Source organism: Jaculus jaculus, chromosome 15 (assembly GCF_020740685.1).
Source record: "Jaculus jaculus isolate mJacJac1 chromosome 15, mJacJac1.mat.Y.cur, whole genome shotgun sequence".
Taxonomy (NCBI): domain Eukaryota; kingdom Metazoa; phylum Chordata; class Mammalia; order Rodentia; family Dipodidae; genus Jaculus; species Jaculus jaculus.
The window spans coordinates 22,058,585-22,074,318 of NC_059116.1; the positions used below are offsets into that span (position 1 = coordinate 22,058,585).

General features: G+C 44.0%; 1 protein-coding gene across 3 annotated transcripts in view; it reads right to left on the reverse strand.

Annotated features, from left to right (window-relative positions):
- Positions 1–15,734, reverse strand: part of Esco1 (establishment of sister chromatid cohesion N-acetyltransferase 1) — a 49,071-nt gene that overhangs the window by 29,264 nt on the left and 4,073 nt on the right. Inside the window, exons 2-5 of one of the 3 annotated variants that reach the window (XM_045135238.1) lie at positions 12,276–12,367; positions 10,500–10,651; positions 3,615–3,717; positions 639–2,400 (exon numbers count right to left, since the gene is read on the reverse strand). In XM_045135238.1, the coding sequence (XP_044991173.1) occupies positions 639–2,165 (1,527 nt within the window). In that variant the 5' untranslated portion in view covers positions 2,166–2,400; positions 3,615–3,717; positions 10,500–10,651; positions 12,276–12,367. Of the gene's footprint in view, positions 1–638; positions 2,420–3,614; positions 3,718–10,499; positions 10,670–12,275; positions 12,368–15,734 lie in introns of all 3 variants that reach the window. The other 2 variants (XM_045135235.1, XM_045135237.1) reach the window with 2 other exon arrangements.

Here is a 15,734-nt window from a genome sequence, read left to right on the forward strand (position 1 = left end):
CTTTTAGCTAGACCTCATTAAAATGCTGTAGATGGGGCTGGAGAGATGGCTAAGTGGTTAAGGTGTTTGCCTGCAAAGTCAAAGGACCCAGGTTCGATTCCCCAAGGCCCATGTTAGCCAGATGCACAAGGGGGTGCACACATCGGAACTTCAATTGCAGTGGTTGGAGGCCCTAGCACGCCCATTCTCTCTCTCTTTCTCTGTCAAATAAATAAATAAAATGTTAAAAAACAAATTAAGTAAAAATTAAAAGTTTGAACTCCATAGGTTTATGCTTTCCCTATTACAAAAAAAAAAAAAAATGAGGGGTGAAAATAAGTAAACAAGAGTTGCATACACATGAGGTCAAACATCTAAGTTCTATCTCTGTAAAAGTGATTGTGTTAATAATTATATGAACTCTTAAGGCAAAATGTTACAAACATTTATTACTAAAAAATACTCAAGAGTCTGGGCACAGAGGTACACACCTTTAATCCCAGCACTCAGGAGGCAGAGGCAGGAGAATCGCCATGAATTCGAGAACAACCTGATACTACATAGCAAGTTGCAGGTCAGTCTGGGCTAAAGTGAGACCCTGTCTTGGGGAAAAAAAAAATACTCAGGCACCTCTACTGTCCATAATGAAAATTGCTTACCTTATCTGGTACTGATTCAGAAGGTTTCATCTGATTATCCAACAGTGGGTCCAAAGAGGGTTTTATATGATTATCCAAATGACAATTTTCAGGAGCCTTATTTGTGGTTTTACTAATTTCAGTTCCAACATCATGAATTTTAATTTCTTCAGACTTAATTTCTTCCTTTTTTCCCTGCTGGCAAGTTATCTTTTTATCCTGTGGCTTTGTCTCTAAGAATGTACTTTGAGATACTAGATGAGGCATTTCTAAAACTGGTGGTGGTAATCCTGTTCTTATTATGCCCAGTTTAGGAGGACCGTGAGAGTCTAACTTATTTTGCTGCACAGAGTTGCATTTGGAGAGTTTAATTTTAGTCCAGGTGGAGTTCTTCTTCGCTGAGCTATTTATTCCATTGAGAATACATTTCACAGGTTTTGTTTTCCTGCTGGGGAAGAAACGATTACACGGCACAGCCCCGTTCGTTTCCTTCTGATGGAGTACTTGTCTTTCAGCATCGGCCTCCTCCAGCCTCGCTTCTGCAGGCTCCTCCTCCTTCACACCTCCCCGTGGCGAAGACGCCCTTTTGACCTCTACAGTATCCGACTCAATCTCGCCGGCAATCTCTTCGCAGAGCTGGAGGATGCTTCCGCGCTTGCTCTTCCCTGCGCGCTCCACCTCTTCTGCGCTGTGTCCAGGCACTGGCGGCTGCGGGAGTTTGGGGGGCGTTGTGCTAGTTTCCTCTTGTGTAGGAACTGACCTCTTCAGCTCATCCTGTTTAGAGACCACTGACGTGGCCACTTTGGACCTTGGAATCTCGGAATTTTCAGGCACAGGTTTCGCCTCTTCTTTTCTGGCTGTCTTCTGAAGACCCGGCTCGGACCCTGGGACACTCCGGGCGTCGGCCGAATGATGCTCTGCGCGGCGCTTCTTGGCTTTGGGGGACTTCACTCCTTCGCTAGGGACTGGCTTCCCAGCCTCCTTACAGTCAGACTTTATTTCCACTGCTTTCCTTTTCACGTGTTTCTGACTGATTTTAACTTTGCTAGGTTTACTTTGAGTAGTACTGTTACAGCGTTCTCGTCTTACTGGTTGTGAACAGGGTTTACTGGTTAGAACCTGACCCCTAATCTGCCTGCTTCGCAGAGACCTTGCACAACACTCTGTTAACTGTTGCAGCCTTTGTGATCTCCGGTTAAGCTGCTCACTTCCTTTAGGGGCTTCGTGTGCAAGTTTTTTTAGACATAATTTCTTGTTTGTAGACTCTTGCTGTCCCTTCCCAGTTACCATATTTTTACTAACAGACTGAGCAGCTCTGTCATCACTGGAGGCTGCCTTTGTGGACCTGGTCCTCATTCGGGTTTCCAACTCGGGCACAGATGCCTGAGTCTCACCGGAGGACTTACCCGGTGACTTCACAGCTTCCTTCGGACCTGGTTTTCTTGCCAGATGGTTTTGAGAACCTTGACTTTCTATTTCCAACTTCTTACCTTCGCTTTCTTTAATAACTTTGGAGGGGTTTTCTTTTGATGTCTCCTGAACGGACATTATTCCTGAGTAATGCCTTTCTTTTCTGAGGAGTCGCTGAGGGTTCTTTGTGTGCAGGTAGGGACGAGTGCCGAGTAGCTCCTGTTGCTGGTGAGCGGGTCTTACACATCAATCTCAACTTACGCTGATGCGCATCTTCAGCAAGAACACCAGGCTGCTTCAAGTCAGGTTGCTCTCTGCCATGCCTAGGACGTAGGAAAAGCTGGCGTGGACACCGGAAGGTATTTGCTCTGTGCTGGACAAGGGACAGAAAGCTGAAGAAAGTTTAACTTGATGTTTTTAGGGCTTTCTTTAAATGAAAAGAAGAAATTATATTCACATTTAACCTGCTTTTGTTAATTTTTAGTTACTTTTAGTTTCAGGCTAGCCCTTTTACTAGAGAAGTTATTTATTACTGATCTAATTATTTTGACAAAATTTCTGAAAACTTTTTTCTTCTGAAGTCTACAGTTACTAGACTTTGAGTCATTTGAAACATGTCCTATGGCTAACAGGTTTCTGTCCTTGTTTGCTGAGTTTGCTGTATTGTGGTTTTTATTTGATCTCTTTTGCTTAGTAATCTATTAATATACATGTCCTTTTGTGCTGCCACTTTTGAAAAATTAAAAAATTAAAATTATGTTCTATACAATACATAAAATAAAGCAATGGTAGGACTATACATAAAAATATTTCAGTTTGGGCTACAGAGATAGCTTAACGATTAAAACGCTTGCCTGTGAGCTTAAAATCCCAGGTTTGATTCCCCAGTACCCACATAAGCAAGATGTACATTGGTGCATGTGTCTGGAGTTCATTTGCAGTGGCTAGAGGCCCTGGTACACCAATTCTCTATCCACCTTTTTTTCTTTTTCTAATAAATAAATAAAATATTGTTAAAAATACCTCAATATAAATAAAATTGAGCTCTTCCTTTCATTAACAGTTTTAAGTTTTCAATGCTTAATATATATTAACTCCTCCTTTTAGACTTTACAGTTAGGAATAATAGAATATAAGCCGGGCATGGTGGTGCACACCTTTAATCCCAGCCCTCAAGGCTGAAGTAGGAAGATCACCATGAGTTTGAGACCAACCTAAGACTACAGAGTGAATTCCAGATCAGCCTGGGCTAGAGCAAGATCCTAACTTGAAAAAGAAAAAAAAGAGGCGGGGGGGCAGTCCTGGAGAGATGGCTTAGTAGTTAAAGCACTTGCCTGCAAAGCCAAAAAACCTTGGTTCTATTCGCCAGGACCCACGTTAGCCAGATGCACAAGGTGGCAATGCATCTGGAGTTCATTTGCAGTGACTGGAGGCCCTGGCACACCTATTCTCTGCTTCTCTCTCACTCTCTCAAATAAATAAATAAAAATAAAATATTTTACTCAAAAGCAAAGAATAACAGAATAATCAATAACTTGTCTTATAAAAACATGAGTAGTTGGAAAGTATCCCTTGAGATTTACTTACAGTTCTTTTCCCACAAGGTAGAGTTGATGTTTCAGCCACCATAACTCATGGAAACCTGACAGAACCATTCCTTATAACCTATTCTTAAAACATTACGCAGCACCTAAAAGAAAACATATTTAAAATGTTTAGTTGTCCATTTACTTCAAAATGTTTAGTTGTCCATTTACTTCTTGACCACCAAACATAGTATGTTATCCTGTAATCTTATATTTACAGAGCAGGATTTATACACAGCATTTCATTTTATTACTTCTACTTTAAAGTAAACTATGGTAAAGATATCCACTGGAATATTATACAACTATTTTTATACTATGGTGAATTTTTTAAATATAATAACCAATTCATTAATATAAGCACAAAATGGATTAAACTGGTAAAGCCAAGTTCTACTTACAAAAACGCAATGCCATATGTAATACACACACAGAGAAACCACACACACTTTAAGAAAGCAGCCACATCTGCCCACAACAGCTGAGAGCCACCTGCCGCCTTGTATGAGGGAGGTGCAGGCAGGAGAGACGGAAGCTCAAGATCCCCCTTACTGATACATGAGTTCCGGGCCGGCCTTGGCTACAGTGAGACCCTGTCTCAGAAAACCAAAAATAATGAGATGTAGTGGCTCATGCCTGGAATCCTAGCACTTGGGTTGCTGAGACAGGAAAACCACTGTGAGTTCAAGGCCAGCCTGGACTACAGAGTAAGACCAACTGGGGAGGCTGGAGAGATTGCTCAGTGGTTAAGGGGCTTGCGTGCAAAACCTAACAACCTAGGTTTAACTCCCCAGTATTCAGGTAAATCTGGATGCATACATGCTTCTGGAGTTCCTCTGCAGTAGCTGGAGGCTCAGGCGTGAGCACACGTATGTGTTCTCTCTCCTCTCTCAAGCTTGCAAATAAGTAAACGAACATTTAAAAGCCAGGCTTGGTGGCACATGACTTTCTTAAAATTTTTAATTTTTTTTGTTTTTCGAGGTAGGGTCTCACTCTGGTACAGTTTGAGCTGGAATTAACTGTCGTCTAAGGGTGGCCCTGAACCTCGGCCTCCGAGTGCTGGGATTAAAGGCATGCGCCACCACATCCGGCTTAAATTTTTTTTATTGGAGAGACAGAGGGAGAGACAGAATTGGCATACCAGGTCCTCAGCCACTGCAATTGAACTCCAGATACTTGGGCAACTTAGTGGGCACGTATAACTGTGTGTTTGCCTCACCTGTGTGCATCTGGCTTATGTGGGATCTGGAGAGTTGAACATGGGTCCTTAGGCTTCGCAGGCAAGTGCCTTAACCACTAAGCTCTCTCTCTAGCCCTGGAACATACCTTTAATCCCAGCACTCAGGAGACAGAGGTAGGAGGATAGCTATGAGCTGAGGCCAGCCTGAGACTGCACAGTGAATTCCAGGTCAGCCTGGGCTAAAATAAGACCTTACCCCTCAAAAAAAAATTCAGAAGTTTTAAACAACTGGAGGGCTGGGTGTGGTGGGGAACACCTTCAATCCAGCACTCAGGAGACAGAGGTAGGAGGATCACCATGAGTTAAAGGCCACTCTGAGACTACATAATAAATTCCAGGTCAGCCTGGGCTATAGCAAGACCTTACCTAGTGTGGGGGGGGGGGCCTAGAGAGAAGGGGAGCTGGTTAAAGGCACTTGCAAAGCCTGATGGCCCATGCAGCCTGATGAGGCCATGTTGAAACTGAGAGGGAAGGCAATTCCCTCCTGGTTAGCCCTCACAGCACTAGAAAAGTCCCATGGGAGCGAGGTCACCAACAGTGTGACTAAGCAGGAGATCTCACCCACCCCGAAAGCAACCCACACCTGCACAGTAATGGCACACAGCCCATGCAGGTAAGTAGAGTTGATAGCTTCGCCTGTCGCTGGGCTGAACCTCCAGACCAGACAGTTTATGAGAAGAAGGGATTTACTGAAGCTTACGGACAGAGGGGACATTCCATACTGGCTGAAGTTGGCCCTCTTTCACAGGACCAAGCAGAGAGACAGAGAGAAGACAAGAGCCATCACCAGCATAGGCAAGCACACTTCAGGAAATCAGCAAAACTTAGGCCCTTTGCATATCTTAGGCAGTAACTCAGACCCGCCCCACCCCCCAGTGACACCTGCTCCAGCCAGGGAGCTGGAAAATCCAAGAAGCTTTAATAAAATGCCTCCATCTATTGGGGGACATCTATTCAAACTACCACAATAAACAGCTATTGGAATTGGACATGAGGCCTGCTAAGTGGGAAAGAACTCATATCTGGTACTGGGAACCAAGTCAGAATCTCATGGATAGGAAAGTCAAGACTACAGAGAGAAGCCCCCCCAAAAAGTCAGCATACACATCAAAAAGCCAAATAACTATGCTTTCCCCTTAATCTAAGCTGCTCTCACTCTTAGCTGGTGAATCTGTTTCGTTTTACAGATGGGAGAGAATACTGGGTAGATCCAAGATATAGGAAGAAAAGACAGCCTGCCATGAGACATGTCACCTCTACCACATCTGCTGGGGCCCAGGAGACACTGCAGAGGAAGGGGCGACACAAGTACCGCTCTCACTGCTGGCCTCACAACCAGCTCCAGGGAGATGGTGACAAACACTATGGTCACTCAAGGCATCAAAGCAGAAATCCAGACAACACGGAGAACTCAACACTAAGTCAGATTTCTTGTGTGCCCACCAAGGCTCAGGGAAACACTGCAAAAGATGGGGTAGAAAAAGATTGTAAGAGCCACTGGGTAGATATGAATATCCAAAGCTCGCCCCTGCCCCAAGCAAGAGACTAACTGAGGCCTTCATGACCCCACAGTAAATACCAATAACCCACTGAAGAGGACACTAGGGGACCGGGGACGTGTGGGGGGAGATGTAAGAGTCTAACCTGGAGCTGGGGAGATGGCGCAGCAGCTAGCTAAAGGCACTTGCTTGCAAAGCCTACCAGCCTGGGGTTCAACTCCCCAGTACCCATGTAAAGCCAGAAGCACACATGCATCTGGAGTTTGTTTGTAGCAGCAAGAGGCCCTGGCATGCCTATCCATTCACTTTCATTCATTCGCATTCTCTCCCTCTCGCTGCTTACAAACAAACAAAAATATTTTAAAGAAAAAGAGTATAGTCTATTGGGACTGAAAAGATGAGGTAGCAAGTATTAAGGCACTTGCCTACAATACCTAATGACCAGGGTTCGAGTCCCCAGTACCCATGTAAAGCCAGATGCATAAAGTGGTACGTGCATCTGAAGTTCGTTTGCAGTGGCTAGAGGCCCTGGACACTATTCCTTCTACCTCTCTCCTTGCAAATTTTTTTTTTTTTTTGAGGTAAGGTCTCACTCTAGCTCAGGCTGACCTGGAATTCACTATGGAGTCTCAGATTGGCCTCGAACTCATGGCAATTCTCCTACCTCTGCCTCCCGAGTGCTGGGATTAAAGGCGTGTACCACCACGCCCGGCTTAAAATATTTTTTTTTAAAAGAGTATGACCTGGGCTAGAGAGATGGCTTAGTGGTTAAGGCATATACCTGCAAAGCCTAAGGACCCAGGTTCGATTCTCCAGGTCCCACGTAAGCCAGATGCACATGGTGGCACATATGTCTGGAGTTCGTTTGCAATGGCTAAAGGCCCTGGCACGCCCATTCTCTCGCTCTCTCTCTCTCCCTTTCTCTGTCTCTAATAAATAAATAAGTAAATAAAAGTAAATCTTAAAAAAAAAAAAGAGTATGACCTATTAAAAAAATTTTAGCCGGGCGTGGTGGCGCACGCCTTTAATCCCAGCACTTGGGAGGCAGAGGTAGGAGGATCACCGTGAGTTCAAGGCCACCCTGAGATGACAGAGTTAATTCCAGGTCAGCCTGGACCAGAGTGAGACCCTAACTCAAAAAACCAAAAAAAAAAAAAAAAAAAAAAAAATTTTAAAAGCTGGGCATGGTAGTGCATGCATTTAATACCAACAGAGGTAGGAGGATTACCATGAGTTAAAGGACAGCCTGAAACTACAGAGTGAAACCCAGGACAGTCTAGGCTAGACTAAGCCCCTACCTGGAATAAATATATTAATTAATTAATTAAAGGTACTCTAGGAAAAAAAAAAACTTTAACAGCTACTATAGTATTAAAATAAATCAATGTCTTTCAAGAAGAATTTCAAAAGCCAAAAGACCAAGCCAACCCAAACAAACAAACAAAAACGAAAACAGTCCTAGCTGGGCTTGGTGGCACAAATCTTTACTCCCAGCACTTGGAGACAGAGGTAGGAGAATCACCATAAGTTGGATGCCTGCTCAGGGCTACAGAATGAGCTCCAAGTCATCCTGGGCTAGTATGAGAACCTACCTCAGAAAGAAAAAAAGAACAAAAAAAGGGGGGGAGGGGGCTGAAAAGATGGCTTAGCAGTTAAGGCACTTGCCTGTGAAGCCTAAGAACCCATGTTCAATTCCCCAGTACCCACATAACCAGATGCACAAAGTGATGCATGTGTCTAGAGTTTATTTGCAATGGTTGGGGCCCTAACATGCCCCCCTCAAATAAATAAATAAATAAATAAATAAATAAATAAATAAGAAGGAAGAAGAAAACTGTCCAGGATCTTTACTAAAACTTACATGGAAAATACTAGATTTCAAAAGAAACTTTAAAATAAATTGCTATTGATAACATAAATTATTAGGTACTCTTGACTCATGCCAAAAAAGAAAGAAGGTAGAGGGCTGGAAAGATGGCTCAGCAGGTAAGGCTGTGAAACGTACCGATCCAGATTCGATTGCCAAGTACCTATGTAAACCAGGTGCACAAGGTGGCGTATGCATATGGAGTTCATTTTCAGCGGCTAGAGGCCCTGGTACATCAATTCTCTCTCTCTCAAATGCATAAATAAATAAATTTTTTAAAAAAGAGGCCAGGTGTGGCCGGGCATGGTGGCGCACGCCTTTAATCTCAGCATTCGGGAGGCAGAGGTAGGAGGATCACCATGAGTTCAAGACCACCCTGAGAATACAGAGTGAATTCCAGGCCAGCCTGGGCTAGAGTGAAACCCTACCTCGAATAACCAAAAAAAAAAAAAAAAAGAGGCCAGGTATGGTGGCACATACCTTTAATACCAGCACTCAGGAAGCAGAGGTAGGAAAGTCACTATGATTTTGATGCTAGCCTAAGACTACAGAGTGAATTCCAGGTCAGCCTGGATTAGAGGGGAAACCACACTTAAAAAAAAAAAAAAAAAACTGAAATAAAAACTAGAAAACACCACATAGCCAGGTGTGGTGGCTTTAATCTGAACACTTAGGAAGGATCACTATGAGTTCAAGGCCAGCCTGGGACAAAAGAGTGAGTTCCAGGTCAGGCTGGACTATAGAGAGGCACTACCTCAAGTGAAAAAAAAAAACAAAACATACCACTTATAGTAACATACATGTACACAGGTGTGCAAGGATGTACACAAACACACATAGATACACAAAAAATCCACTTTCTAAATATACAGTAGATTTGCCCTTGCTAATATAAAAATACACTTGGAGCTGGGCATGGTGGCACACACCTTTAATCCCAGCACTCGGGAGGCAGAGGTAGGAGGATCACCTTGAATTCAAGGCCACTCTGAGACTACAGAGTGAATTCCAGGTCAGCGTGAGCTACAGTGAGACCCTACCTCGAAAAACAAACAAAAAAATTAATTTAAAAAATACACCTGGGGCAATAATTAATCACTTAAATCTAACACATCTGCTGACAGTGATTAGCAAACAGAACACAGGCTGGGCACGGTAGCGCACACTTTGAATCCCACCATTTGGGAAGCAGATGTAAGAGGATCACTATGATTGTGAGGACTGCAGTGATTTCCAGGTCAGAGTGAGAGGCTACCTCAAAAAAAAGAGGAGGGATGGAGGCTGGAGAGATGGCTCAGTTGTTAAGGTGCTTGCCTGCAAACCCTAATGACCAGGGTTCAAATCCCTAGTACGCATGTAAAGCCAGATGCACAAGATGACACATGCATCCAGAGGTGGTTTACAGCAGCTAGAGGCCCTGGTACACCCATTCTGTCTGTCTCTCTTCTTTCTCTCTCACTTGCTTTCCCTCCCTCCCTCCCTCCTTCCCTCCCTCCCTCCCTCTCTCTGCTAGCAAGTAAGTAAAATTAATTTAAAAAAATAAAAAACAGATAAAAACTCCAAAAATATGCCTTAATGTCCAAGGGGCTTTTGCACATATAAAGGTGGGACACCGTCAATAAAGATTGCTCAGCCATTGGTTTTAGGATAAATGATTAATTGTGTTTGTTTTGTTTTTCAATGTAGGGTCTCACTTTAGCCCAGGCTGACCTGGAATTCACTCTGTAGTCTCAGGGTGGCCTTGAACTCACAGTGATCCTCCTACCTCTGCCTCCTGAGTGCTGAGATTAAAGGTATGTGCACCACGCCCTGCCGCTTTGGTTTTTTGTTGTTTTTTTTAAATTGGTTTTCCAAAGTAGGGTCTCACTCTAAGCCAGGCTGACCTACACCTCACTCGGTAGCCTAGGCTGGACTTAAAACTCATAGCATTCCTCCTACTTCAGCCTCCCCAAGTCCTGGGATTAAAAGCACTGGCCACTACACCTGGCCTAAAACTACCAAATTCCCAAAAGAAAATTAGAGAGAAAAAGGTGGAAAACCTTTTGAGACTCTAGAGGAAAGTTTTTGGGTGGCAGGAAGAATTCTAGACATTCTACATATGACCACATAAAGACTAGCACAACACATTCAAAACAGTTTCATGCACATACAATAACCTAAAGCTGAAAACAACCCAAAAGTCAAATGAGGACTATAGAAGTATGATGCATCATCAAAAGAGTGGAAAATTGCTCAGTAAGGGAAGAAGCAAACTCCCCTGGACAAAATGGGTCAACTCACCCCAGGCTGAGCAGCCAAAAGCCAAAGGTGCACAGAGTGCACATGCAGGAGCTCTGAGAAAGCAGGCCAGTCACCGCCAGGGGTTAGAAGGTGGAGGAAGGAAGATGACTTCTTCTTTTCTCAATTGCGGTGATTTCCACAAGTGTTTCAATCTGTCAAGATACACTAAGCTATAATTGTTTTAAGACAGTGAAGATGCGTAGTAACAGACTTAGTCATTCAACAACAAGAGCTAAAACTGGGACTGGAGAGACGGCGTAGCAGTTAAGAGCTTGCCTGTGAAGCCTAAGGACCTAGGTTCGAGGCTTAATTCCCCAGGACCCATGTAAGCCAGATGCCGTGGCTGGAGGCCCTGGCACGCCTATTCTTTATCTATCTGCCTTCTCTCTCTGTCTGTTGCTCTCAAATACTTAAAATAAAAATAAATTTTTAAAAAAGGAGCTAAAACTGATAAGCTCCAATGGCCAAGAAACATTAACCAAAAAGCAAAGTACAGAACAGGGGTACAGCATGTTCATCTCTGTGTAAAAGGGAAAAAGATGTTAGGTGAGAAAACTACACAGACCATATGCTTTCTTATACACACAGTAAGTGTAGAAAGAGATACAAAAAATGAGTAACAGGGCTTAGCAGTTAAGATGCTTGCTTACAAAGCCAAAGGTTCAATTCCCTAAGCCAAATGCACAAATTGGTGCATGTGTCTGACGTTTGTTTGCAGTAGCTAGAGGCACTGGTATGCCCATTCTCTAACTGCCTCTTTCTCTCTCTCAAATAAATAAAATATTGTTTTAATCTTAAAAAAAAAAAAAAGAAAGAAAGGAGCCGAGCTTGATGGCACACACCTTTAATCCCAGCACTTGGGAGGCAGAGGTAGGAGGATCACCGTGAGTTCGAGGCCACCCTGAGACTACACAGTGAATTCCAGGTCAGCCTGGGCTAGAGTGAGACCCTACCTTGAAACACCAGAGAAAGAAATGAGTAACAGTGGTGGTTTCTGGTAAAGTGTTAGGACTGGGAGAAAGCTTACTTTTCACTACCTACCCACTTACATGTTTATTACATACACTTGTATGTCAGTCTCTGAGCTCCCCTCCTAAAAGGGGTACAGAAATTGAGGTTTCCAAGAGTTGCTTCTAACCGCTCCCATTAAGTAAGCCCAAGCCCCAGTCCAGGATCCTAGAATCAACACCTTCTACGAAGGTAACTCCTAAGCCCTTCCTCACCTGAATGGGAGGAAACAGTCTCTCCCTTGAAGCTAATACCAGACAGGCCAAAAGTCCCTGTGGGATGTAGTGACACACGCCTTTAATCCCAGCACTTGGAGGCAGAGGTAAGAGGACAGCCATGAGTTCAAGGCCACCCTAAGACTACAGAGTGAATTCCACCTCACTCTGAGCTAGAGTGAGACCCTACCCCCTCCCCAAAAAAAAGTCCCCCTCACTAAAATAAGGACATTATGGCTCCAACGTTACTTCTCATCTCCATGTGAAATAGTCCGGACAGCCCATACAGCATGGGCCTTCCACCCCACAGCAGAGTGCTAACCTTCCCAGAAGACCTTACCAACCCTCCTTTCCTCTTCCTAAGAATTTAGAAACTCAGAGCCCCTTCCTTTCTCCCTCAGTTCTGAGTCACACCAGCATCCTGAACCTCAAAATATATATACACACATATGCACCCTTGGTAACAATTAAATGTTTCCCTCAAAATAGAAAAACACTCAGCACTTAGCTTAGAAGATGCAAAATTATAAACATAAAAACATAAGCTGCTTACCTTGATAAAACAAAAATCATGAATCACCCTTTTTACATTTCTTGATGATGCCTTGACTGATGCTTCAAATTACTTCTTGTGTATTTGGGAATCTTAAAAAAAAAAAAAAAAGGAATTCTGTAGCCAACCAAAGCAAAACAAACTATTATGCAAAAAAAAAAAAAAAAAAAAAGCACATAACAGGGGTTTGAAGATTGAGTTCAGCGGGAGAATGCTTACCTAGCAAGTTCAAGACCCTAGGGTCCTTAGCAATAAATAAATAAATAAATGAAATTAACCTTAGGGCTGGAGAGATGGCACAGTGCTTAAAGCCACTTGGCTGCAAGCCCATCAGCCCACGTTTAGTTAACACCCATATAAGGCCAGACACAAAGCGACCCATGGATCTGTGATCCCACCTGCCTACATTAACAGGAGACAAAGCCAGAAACTCTGGACTCGTGGGCCAGCTAGGCCGGTGCACACAAAGCCAGGCGATGCTGCAAGGACAAAATAGTAACCCGAAGAAGGGTAGAGTGGAGGACAAAACACCCTGAGGTGTCCAAACACATCCACACCGACTTACTGAAACACGCACACAAAAATGAATAACCTAGACTGGGCTGGGGAGACGGCCCAATGATCAAGGCTAGCCGCACAACTTCCATCCCACATCCAGCTGACAGCTGTGGTGGGCTGCTGTGATCTCACTGCAGCTACTGTGAAAAGGGGGGTAAAAACAGGGAATTTTCTGGGAAACTCAGGAAAGATATGAACAAAGAGAGAGATTGCCTCAAATGAGATAGAAGGTGATGATTGTTCTGAAAGTTGTACTCTGATACTGCCTTGTACTGTGCCACGTGTGCCCACACGCAACACAAACGCATGTATGTCAAAATAAAGTTTTCTGTAAAAATAACCTAGACTGGGCTGGAAAGATGGCTTAGTGGTTAAGCGCTTGCCTGTGAAGCCTGAGGACCCCAGTTAGAGGCTCGATTCCCCAGGACCCACGCTAGCCAGATACACAAGGGGACACATATGTCTGGAGTTCGTTTGCAGTGGCTGGAGGCCCTGGCGTGCCCATTCTCTCTCTCCCCCTCTTTCTCTGTCTGTCACTTTCAAATAAATAAATAAACATAAAACAAAAAAAATTAAAAAAATTATAACCTAGACTAAGCCATATTAAAAACAGCTAGAAATGGGCTGGAGAGATGGCTTAGCAATAAGGCCCATGGACTGCGAAGGCTAAGGACCCAGGTTTGATTCTCCATGTCCCACATAAGCCAGATAGATGCTCATGGTGGCGCATGTATCTGGGAGTTCTTTTGCAATAGCTAGAGGCCCAGGCGTGCTCATTCTCTCCCCCACCCCCTTCTAATAAATAAACAAACAAAACCTTAAAATAAACAAATAAATAAATAAATACAGACAGCTAGAGGTGAGCCAAGCTTGGTGGCACACGGGCCTTTAATCCTGGAGCTAGGGAGGCAGTGGTAGGAGGGTCGCTATGACCTTGAGGCCATTCTGAGGATACACAGTGAATTCCAGGTCGTCAGCCTGAGCTACAGTGAAACCCTGCCTGCCTGGAAAAAACAAAACAAACAAACAAAAAAAAAAAAAAAAAAAAAAGAGCTACAGGGCTGGAGAGATGGCTCAGCAGTTAAAGGCACTTGCTTGCAAGGCCTGCTGGCCCAGGTTCAAAACAGCTAGACTGGGAGGGGGCTGGCCAATGCTTGCAATGACTGCCAGACTGGGTTCAATTCCCCAGGATCCAAGTAAAGCCAGATACACAAAGTGGTTCATGCATCTGGAGTTCTTCTGTAGCACCAAGAGGCCCTGGCAGGCCCATTCTGTCTCTCTCCCCAACCTCCTTTCTCTGCTTGAAAATAAGTTTTTTAAAATAACTACTGCTGGCCACGGTGGCATGGGCCTATAGTTCTAGCACTGGGGAGGCTAAAGTAGGAGGCTACCCTGGAGCTACAGACTGAGTTCAGGGTGAGCCTGGCCTAGAGTGAGACCCTGCCTTAAACGCCCCTCCCCTCAAGAAAATGTTACACTGTGGCTAGGGAGGTGACTCAGCGGTTAAAGACACTTGCTCACAAAGCCTGCGGGCCCAAAATCAAACACCCAGAACGCACTAAAGCCAGGCGCAAGGCAGTTCATGCAGCTGGGTGTTAAGAATGCTACAACAAGGCGGGGATGTGGGAAAAAAGGAACCCTTCTGCACTGCTGGTGGGAATGCAATCTGGTCCAGCCATTGTGGAAATCAGTGTGGAGGTTCCTAAAACAGCTAGAGATTGATCTACCATATGACCCAGCTATAGCACTCCTAGGCATATATCCAAAGGACTCATCTCATTTCCTTAGAAGTACCATGTTTATTGCTGCTCAATTTATAATAGCTGGGAAGTGGAACCAGCCTAGATGTCCCTCAACTGATGAGTGGATAATGAAGACGTGGCACATTTATACAATGGAGTTCTACTCAGCGGTAAAGAAAAATGAAGTTATGAAATTTGCAGAAAAATGGATGGACCTGGAAAGTATTATACTAAGTGAGGTAACCCAGACCCAGAAAGCCAAGCGCCACATGTTCTCTCTCATATGTGGATCCTAGCTACAGATGACTGGGCTTCTGCGTGAGAATGAAAATACTTAGTAGCAGAGGCCAGTAAGGTAAAAAGGAGACATAAAGAGTAGAGAAAGGAAGGGAGGAGGATACTTAATAGGTTGATATTGTATAAATGTAATTACAATGATTGTAATGGGGAGGTAATATGATGGAGAATGGAATTTCAAATGGGAAAGTGTGGGGGTGGGGAGGGAGGGAATTACCATGGGATATATTTTATAATCATGGAAAATGTTAATAAAAATTTAAAAAAAATATATAGGGATAAGGGCTGGAGAGATAGCTTAGCAGTTAAGCGCTTGCCTATGAAGCCTAAGGACCCCAGTTCGAGGCTCGATTCCCCAGGACCCACATTAGCCAGATGCACAAGGGAGCGCACGTGTCTGGAGTTCATTTGCAGTTGGCTGCAGGCCCTGGCGTGCCCATTCTCTATCTGTTTCTTTCTCTCTGTGTGTCTGTCGCTCTCAAAAATAAAAAAAATAAATAAAAATAAAAAACTTCCGTAGAAAAGTCGGGCATGGTGGCGCGCGCCTTTAATCCCAGCACTCGGGGAGGCAGGGGTAGAAGGATCACCTTGAGTTCAAGGCCACCATGAGACAACCTTGAGGAGAGTGAGACACTACTCAGAAAAAAAAAAAAAAAAATTAGCTGGGCATGGTGTCTGATGAGAATACATAGTGAATTCTAGAGTGAAACCCTACCTCAGAAAAAAGAAACAAAAGAGGCTGGAGAAATGGCTTAGCAGCTAAGACACTTGCCTGCAAAGCCAAAGGACTCAGGTTCGATTCTCCAGGACCCATGTAAGACAGATGCACAAGGTGGTGCTTGCACCTGGAGTTTGTTTGCAG